Raw genomic sequence first — 9,078 nt, forward strand, 5'->3', positions numbered from 1 at the left:
TTGCTGTGTAACAAGTGATAGGATTTCATGGAAGTAACCAAAATGTCAGCCCATCCTAGCCGAAAGAATGCTGCCTTTTAATCATTAATAAGGTGCTGCGCCCAATTTGGTCCTGGGGCACACATGCATTTTCTTTTATCATCATCGTGAAATTGCCAAATGATGTCAAACCATATTTGCAATGCCTTGCATTTCAAATCCATTTAAGTTTGAGCAATTTCAAAGATGACCTGAATTTTGAGTCACTGTTGTTATTTCTGTTGTTGGGGCGATCGTGGCTCAAGAGTTGGGAGTTCGCCTTGTAATCGGAAGGTTGCCAGTTCGAGCCCCGGCTTGGACAGTCTCGGTCGTTGTGTCCTTGGGCAAGACACTTCACCCATTGCCTACTGGTGGTGGTCAGAGGGCCCGGTGGCGCCAGTGTCCGGCAGCCTCGCCTCTGTCAGTGCGCCCCAGGGTGGCTGTGGCTACAATGTAGCTTGCCATCACCAGTGTGTGTGAAGGGGTGGATGACTGGATATGTAAAGCGCTTTGGGGTCCTTAGGGACTAGTAAAGCGCTATATAAATACAGGCCATTTACCATTAGGGCTATTTACTTGAAAGATTTAGGAACCAGCATGTGTTTTTAACAGGGGGAGTAGAAGTATTTGCCAAAAGCCTTGATTGTGTTGCATTATTTTGCCGAGCTGAGATATGCTTTAGCAACTTCTATTCAATGCAACTTCTCTTGCATGCTGAAGTACAACTCATCATCTCATCAATTACACATACAGCCAGTCTGTAAGCTATACGTCAAAGTCTAAAGTTCCTAGTATCCGATGAAACAAGTCCCTAAATTATTTAGATGGCCCAGTCAGTGTTGCATGTGGCAACCTCATTAAGAGGCAGTATCGCTGTTCACAATAAAAGAAATAGATTTGCTTGCAGGAAATAACACAAACACAGTATCTTTGTTATCATATAGGGAAAAATGCCTATGGATAACACTCTTAATTAAATGATACAAAGACTATTTTAAGTGATGCATGTATGAAACTATTTTGGGTAAATGCATTTCAAACAAAACACTGTTTTTAACTTTGTGCAGTAGCTTCCTTGTTTTTACCTAGATCCGTAACAGATATATTCTTTTCCCACCTGCGCAGTGGGAAGTGTCATCTCAGTGACACCAGCCTGTGGTGTCACTGGTGTCTGTTGAGGGATTCTGCTGTTAATTACATGATTCAATACCAGCTAAAAGGGGTTGAGGAGATGTCCTAGTTCCTCCAGGAGAGCTAACCGTGTCACCAATAGTGCAAAGTTACTGGTTGCCCCTGCTGTCTCATATACTAACCTCATTCTCTGATGGATGTTGTCATCAAATTCAACTTTAAACACAGAAGATGACTCTAGGGACCAAACCAGTCTGCCATCGCTGGTGTTTCTGTTTTGACAAAGAACAAAAATTAACATGACTTAATAATTTCCCATAGTTTTTGTTTTGTTCTAGTGTCTCTGTGCTCTTCTTTTTTTCTCTTCTCTTTCCTCTTACCTTCTAGCTTGTTAGAGCAGAGGGCTAATCCAGGTGCTGCTGGGTGTCTCTTCCTGTTATAAGGGAGTTCTTCCTTCCCACTGTCACAATTGCTTTCTCATAGGGGACATCTGATTGTTGGGCATTTCTCGCTAATTTTGTAGGGTTTTGACCTTGCAATATTAAGCGCCTTGAATAAAATCAGATTGAAGTGGACTTCTTTATACAACATAAGAGTTTCAAAACACAATAAATGTGCAATAAAAGAAAGCATTATCTATATTATGGATGAATATTTAGGTAACACTTATGAATATGCATGAGAAAGTGACACCTTTGACAATGTTGTCTAGGATGAGTCACAGATGAGTCACAGAATGAATTGATACCAATCATGCAACCTTATCCCATGTAGGTCCAGTGTCCAAAGACCTCTTTTGGCTGTTGGTTGTAGATTGGTTATCAACATCTTATTCATGCTCCACTGACTCTGTGGGGACACCAGCTGACTGTGGTGTACTATATCGTTGGGGCACATTTCAGACTGTTTGGATGACGACTCTGGCAAGCTTGACCAGTGAAACACAGCCACAGGGCATTGTTGGTGGTGGTGTTGAGTTGGCATTGTGCTAACTAGTCAGCACGTAGGGCCTGGGTGTATTTGACCCTATATGACCTCAGAAACTAAAGAAATACTCAGAATCTGAGTGATTATTTTTAATGTCTGTGGATAGAAATGTGTACTATATATAATAAAACACCCTATTATCATATAATGGGCAAACAAAAATCATGTGAGAGCGTTTGTGTTGCCAAATTGTGTGAGCACATCATGGACAGTGCTTGGAGAGTCTATACATTTTTGCATCTTACCATGTTTCTCTCTTTAATCCCCAAGAAAGGAATGGAAACACCACCTGGTGGCCGAAGAACTGTCACTGCAGTTGGCTGCACTGTGTTTGGCTCACTACACAGCTGAAAAAAAAGAGGACCATACCTGGAAGGGAACTAAAGACAAGGAACAAATATCCTTTCACTACTCTTAACAGTCAGCTGATACCCAAAATACTGCTCACAGTGCAGAGGAGACCGAATTTAGAAGGACTGTTAAACATACCTGACTTCTTTTTTTTTTAAAGCCTTTGGAGTGAGAGTCAAAAGGCAAGGTTTTCGGATTCAAATCAAGATATGTTATACAAGATAACATATAATTTGGACTCATTTGTGTCTCTATAGTGAGCACAAAAGAAAGTTTATATGTTTAAGCTGCCAGACGGGGACACATTCACCATAAAGTATGTAGGGCTTGAAAAGAAAAATACATTTTGAGAAGCTGTAAAGTTGTTTTCATTGCAGCTGTTAGTAGCAGTCGTTCCTTCTAGCTAAAAGAGTAGAGTTGCATGTAATTATGCACATAACACAACATTGCCAGCCTTGTTAGTGTTATTAGTAATTATTTCCTACAGATATGGATTAGTTTACCATAGTGAAAAACAGTTTCATTGTCTAGTTGTTATTATTATCAATATCATTATTATTATTATTATTAGTAGTAGTAGTAGTAGTAGTATTAACAGTTCAACTCAAACTGCACCAGCACAGTTCTTTTCTGGTTCCTGATTGGGTCATTCTAAGTTTACTCAGAGACAGTATAGACTTTATTTTAGCTAAATCTAATGCTAACAGTTGTATGTAAGATGCCTATAAAATGTTTTCTTTTCTCTCAAAACTAACTATTTATCAGTAGATATTTGCTAATAAAAAGCTAAACGTTTTATACTTTTTAGAAAAAATTCAGCTGATAGTTTAGCTTCATGAAGAAAGTAAGCTAATAGGCATGCTAGCTTAGTGTTTTTGTAGCTAACCATGGATGGAGAATTATCTCTTGCTTAAGCTGGCAGATGATTTCCATCTTTAATGGTGTTTTATGTTATGATGGCAACTAGGAAGGAAGAAATGAGCAGGTTAAACAACCTGTTCTCAGCTAATATTGATTATTGAACACAAGGCTGTAATGTAAAATGAATGCATTCATTTGATTGTACTCATCTATTGTTTTGTAATAATACTTTAAAAAAAAGTTACATATCAGCATATAAACTTTGCAAAATAATCAAAGATTAAATGCATAAAAATGTGTAAGCAATTTTTATGCCACTAAGCTTTCATACATTTGTGATTAGCTTTGTCATAAATAACAGTTTTACAAAGAATATTAGAAAATAACACTCTGGTATCAAACTTTGCATTTAAATCATGTTGTAGCCTTAAATTAAATATCCATGTGAGATATACACACTTTCTGTTTTCAGTCGATTTCTAAGTAGATTGAAAATTTATTGAATGGCATTGCTATCTTTTAAACTTGTAAGAAAAATTGAGGTGACGGGTTAAGGTTAAAAATAAGTGTAGCACAGGGACTGCTGGTCAGCTAAGTTATAATGCACTGTTTACAAATCCAAGTGGTAAAGCACATAAATTAACAACAACAAACCATTAAGTAAAAATGTCACATGTAAAAAATGTCACGTGTCAAATCTGGGTGGCTATAGCTGAATCTGTTTCTTTAAAGAAAGCCCGCCATCTAGTGGTCAGACTATTTCATTCGCCAAGGATGAATCATAGGGAAAAAGGCCATTTTCGTCTCATCTGTTATGAACACTAACTGCATCACAGCGAGTTAATGTCCAGGCAATATATGTCATTGGATATTGCAGCCGTGATGCAATGGTAATTATGCATGATGGCAAGCTCTGAGGTTTGCTTCAATTTTTTACGGCCTCCAGGAAATGCTGCATCCCTTTGCCTGCTTCCATCCAGAAAACAGGCAGTGAGGTGGGGGAATTAAAGTGACACAGCTATATTATGTGAAAGTAAAGCAGAGCAGCTCACAAGGGTGAGATCTTTAAAGGGGGAGTAGCCTTTTTATAGATGAGACTCACAGAGGCTCAGAATCTCTTCAGACTTTCGTAATCCTGAACGAGACTGGAGGAAATTTTCAATGTGAACAACCCTGCCTTAATATTTTCCAATCCATTGGACACGGGTATAACTAAAGGCTTTGTATTCTTGCTTCTCTCCCTGTTTATTTGTGAGGCACAGATGGACAAGCAGCTGATGCAGGAGGCAGTTCCACGCACAGCACACTTAACCGAGGACCCAGAGGCATCTTGAAATAGAAATTCAAAAGAGGAGGAGGAGGAGAGAAAGGAAGGGGGTTTTTAAGGGAGAGCATTGGTATGCCAGGTTCAGTACATAGCATGGCTGTGCAGAAGAAACAGTGTGTCATCCCTCCATCGCAGGGACCTCTTTCTACACGTACCATCGAAAGCCAAAGGAAGAGAAACAGATATGAAAAAACAGAAGGTTAGTAGCCTTTTTCTGCGCTTTCTATGATTATCTTATCAAACCTGCCTTTTCATTGAATCAGAGATTGTAGATTAGAACCACAGGATCATTGCACCATATCGATTATTAGTTGATCGTATAGATTATGCATCTCTCTTAAGAAATCTTTGCACATGACTACCGTGAACTAAATAACAAGGCATCTGTTTGTACACATTACAAAATAAGCTAACAACACCAGTACACAGTACAGCCCTAAAGAAACACCTTGTTTAAACTAATTACTCTTCAGTCTTGCGTGTGCCACTCTATCTTAACCTTTTACAGTGTTTGATTCAGCTGCACTCATGAGGACTGATCAGGTGCTAGCCTTTTATATGTAGGCAATTTATAAAGGCTCTTTCATGTGGAGCTGACCCTGGGGCCAAACAGTCCTGAACCACCACTGTTTGGGACAGCTTCTTAAAAGCTGATTTGATTTGAGTTTGTGTCCAAGGGCCACCTCAAACAATTTAGTTTTATAAACTTGTGTCTGTTTACAGACGGAGACAATTCCAAGTATCTGTGTAATAACTATGAGTTTTATTACAAAAAATAAAGCCTTGATGAAGGAATATTCTACAGAATAAGTTTTTTTCCCCCTCTCTGACAGAAAATGGCTCTTATCACAAACCGATATCAGCGACAGTGAAGAAAGCAACCTGTTCTGTCAACATCTGCAACACAGTTACTCCTCGGGCTGCTGCAGGTTTTTGAGAGCACACTCACCCTGCTGTCACATTTTTAGGATGTCAGGCCATGTTTTTTTACTTCTGTAAGTAAAATTGCTATTATATCGTATCCTTGCATCCTGGCAGGTAATGGACAAAATGTTGACGAGAGGCTGAAAGCCGCACGAGAAAGAAGAGAAGAGCACCAGAAGCTACTTGGTATGTAGGCCCCTACATGATGGTAATATTCACATGTCCTTGCAAGTACACTTACCTCAATTTCTAATAATATTTACATAAACAAAAATCCATGTTGTACTGCTTTGTTCATTCTTAGCCTCTCGGGAACTGAGCAGGTTAGAGCGGGAGCAGCGGGCTAGGCTTTACCATGAACAACAACTGCAGGAGCGCAAGAAGAAACTCCTGGAGCAGAGGCTCAAAGAGGAGAGGAGGCGTGCTGCTGTGGAAGAGAAGCGGAAGCAGAGGCTCAAAGAGGAGAGAGTGAGTTTTGATGGTGGATATCGAGTATTTTATTTCCAGCAATGCTGATGAGTTCACTGTTCAGGCTAAATTCAGTAAAATTAACTCAAAGGTGTTTCTGAATTAAGGAACGATATGAATCTGCAGTGCGTAGGACACTCGAGAAGAGCCAAAAGGCCCAGCAGAGCCTCAGTCAAAATGCAAGAGGAAGGAAACTCACTAAAAATGGTAAGCTAGGCGAATGTGCTTTCATTTCTCTCTCCTTTCTTTTTTTCTAACATAATCTTACTAAACTCATAACAACCTGCTTGCAGTATCTGTTGTCTCTGTACGATATCTTAACACAACAATTCTTGGCAAACCCTATCTTCTGTTTTTGCTGCATTTAAAACTTTACACCGATTAATACACTAGTTCCACATCGCTTGCCACTGACCACATGGGAGAAGAACCTGGTCAGTCGTCTCCTTACCCCCACATGCTCTTATCTGGCCAGGAGCAAGAGTGCTGGTTGTCAGTCAGGAGAACAAGGTACTCTCCCCCATAACAGAAGAATGTACTTATTTTAATTTAACATTAAGGAACTTCTGTTGCTACAACAACTAATATCTCAGGGCCCTCTGGTCTCTAACGCTGCTGTTTTTCTCTCTGCTGATACACTACTTCATATTTCCACCCTTTTCACTGTTCCCACCATTTGTGCATTGCTCTCCAATTTGCCATAATTATGGCGCAAAACACTGGCTCAGTTGTCCATGTTTGTCGCCGTGCAGTTTCATTCCACTCCATGAATACCACCACCACCACCACTCACAAACCCCGGCATCACTCTGGTTCAGTCCACAACAGGCCATCTGCTTCCTCTGGTTCTCGCAACAGCCAACACAGAAGCATCAGTGTGGCACAGGTATAGCTAGCTGTTTCTTTTCATTAGAAATCTTTACGATCAGCCAGCTGTCTCTTTTTTCAGTCACAGTTTTGAATTGGAAATAACATTTTCTTTTGATCTAGATAAAAGCAGCAAAGCAGCAAAACATTGTTAAGAGGACCTCAAGTACTCGCTCTAACGTTCAGTCAAATACCATCAGCGTCTGTGTAAAATCAGCTCTGATGCCGAGCAGAACATCCTCTCCATCATCAGAACGGTAGGTAAAGTGCCACAACTGTGCATCAGAGACAGAGTGGCAGTAATGTGAACAAAATGCTCCCTTTTAATTTTTCTTAAAGGACCTCACAAAGATCAGTCATCAAACAGCCAACCCTGCTCCAGCCTGAGCTCCCATCACTCCCTGAGGAAGATGCTGCTGCTTGCAACTCTGCCCTCTCTCCTGCTAACTCCAGGCCTGTCAGGACATCAGTTGAATCTCAGCAAGAGAAACTGAGGGGTAAAAATCCACAGGAGACTCCAAGTTCAAACTTGCCTGACAAAGACAAAGTGACATCAAAGAGAACAGCAGGAGATGGAGGTAAGCTAGAAAAATGTATCTAGCACAAAGTGTGTCAATGTGTTTCTGGGATATTTATAGTGAAGTGTAAATTATTTCTCTTTAGGTCTCTCCAAAATGCCTCCTTGTCCAGCTCCACAGACTCCTGAAGTCATGTCCCGCCCCTCAGCTGGAACTACTGACCCAGAGGAAGCCTCACGTCTCCTGGCTGAAAAGAGGCGAGAGGCCCGACTACAGCGGGAGAAAGAGGAGCAGGAGCGCATACAGAGGGAGGAGGCTGAAAGGTAAAAAAAAGCACATCCAAGTATATGGTAACAATATTCATTAGCAAGCTTTTAAGAACATTAGAAATAACATCCAGGCAGAGCCGTGAAGAACTTGAGCGCAGGAGGGCAGAGGAGCGGGCACGACAGCAGGCTGAGGCTCAGCGTCTCATAGAGGAGAAGAGGAGAAGGGAGCAAGAAGAGCAGAGACGAGCTGAGGAAGAGAGAGCTCAGGCTATGAGGGAAGCTGCCCTCTTGCAGAAACAGGTGGGAAACAGAAAAGTTTGTTGTTATCATGCATTATATTCGTAGATAAATTTGGTTTTCTATTCACGTTCTTACTTAATGTTTTTTACCCATCTGTGCAGAGAGAGGAGGAACTAGCCAAAGAGCAAGCACGAGCAGAGCAGTTGAAACAAGAGCGGGAAATGCTCGCACAGAAAGAGGAGGCAGAGCGCCAAGCAAGGAAAAAGGTGACAACTAGGATTTTAAAGTACGGCCGTCATTTCTGTATACAGCTCGGGCCACACATTAACTGAATTAATCAAAAAATAATAATACACCCCACTTAGCAAAAGAAGTTACAATGATAAAAATGGACACTGTGCAACTGAAAATATTTAAAAGACTTAAAAAACTGAGATTTTATTGTTTCCATTCATTGTTTGAACTTGATTCCTGCAACATGTTGAAAATGGCGCTGTTGTATAATGCTAACCCCCCCCCCAAAAAAAACCCAACAAAATACCAAAATCTGACAACTTATAAAGTTAAGAAGAAAAATCAATGAGTATAAAAAGAGCAAGAAACTTTGAGAAATAAAGCTGCACTGGGGTTCATCACTCTGTGTAAGACTGCATGGACAGAATATTTCAGCCATTTAAGAAGAACCTTTTTAATTCTAAATAATTTGGAGATTTCATCCACTGTGATCACTAATATCTTTCAGAGTTTTACAGAGCCCGAAGACATTTCTGTACACAAGGGACGAGGCTGAAAATCGGTACCCTTGTTCCTTGGAACATCAGGAGACTCTGCAATAAAAGTTGCCTCATTTTAGCTTTTAGCCATTGCCACGGTTGTCAAAAAAATATATTACAAACAGTATTTTTAAAAGTGGATGTTTTACTATTTTACCTTTAACTTGTAAGCATTTTAAAATTTATTATGGAAACAAGATGTGCCGAAAAATCTGTTTTATGAAAGACACTGAATGCATTCTCTGAGTGAAAGTATTTTAGTGAATGTTGTTTTCTTTTGCAGCGACTTGAGGAGATCATGCGGAGAACCAGAAGGACTGATTCTCCAGATACGGTGAGATTAA

At 40.3% G+C, this 9,078-nt stretch overlaps 1 protein-coding gene across 1 annotated transcript in view; it reads left to right on the forward strand.

The window, feature by feature from the left end:
* Nucleotides 1–4,417: 4,417 nt before the first annotated feature.
* Nucleotides 4,418–9,078, forward strand: part of LOC102210539 (ensconsin-like) — a 5,628-nt gene continuing 967 nt past the window's right edge. The window contains exons 1-13 of the mRNA XM_005736777.1: nucleotides 4,418–4,874; nucleotides 5,509–5,604; nucleotides 5,714–5,785; nucleotides 5,904–6,067; nucleotides 6,175–6,274; nucleotides 6,461–6,577; nucleotides 6,820–6,953; nucleotides 7,058–7,191; nucleotides 7,274–7,512; nucleotides 7,598–7,775; nucleotides 7,853–8,021; nucleotides 8,123–8,227; nucleotides 9,018–9,068. Of these exons, the coding sequence (XP_005736834.1) occupies nucleotides 4,748–4,874; nucleotides 5,509–5,604; nucleotides 5,714–5,785; nucleotides 5,904–6,067; nucleotides 6,175–6,274; nucleotides 6,461–6,577; nucleotides 6,820–6,953; nucleotides 7,058–7,191; nucleotides 7,274–7,512; nucleotides 7,598–7,775; nucleotides 7,853–8,021; nucleotides 8,123–8,227; nucleotides 9,018–9,068 (1,686 nt within the window). The 5' untranslated portion in view covers nucleotides 4,418–4,747. The remainder of the gene's footprint in view (nucleotides 4,875–5,508; nucleotides 5,605–5,713; nucleotides 5,786–5,903; nucleotides 6,068–6,174; nucleotides 6,275–6,460; nucleotides 6,578–6,819; nucleotides 6,954–7,057; nucleotides 7,192–7,273; nucleotides 7,513–7,597; nucleotides 7,776–7,852; nucleotides 8,022–8,122; nucleotides 8,228–9,017; nucleotides 9,069–9,078) is intronic.

The sequence above is a fragment of the Pundamilia nyererei genome, unplaced genomic scaffold (genome assembly GCF_000239375.1).
Source record: "Pundamilia nyererei isolate P.nyererei 1_Seehausen unplaced genomic scaffold, PunNye1.0 scaffold00070, whole genome shotgun sequence".
Lineage (NCBI taxonomy): Eukaryota > Metazoa > Chordata > Actinopteri > Cichliformes > Cichlidae > Pundamilia > Pundamilia nyererei.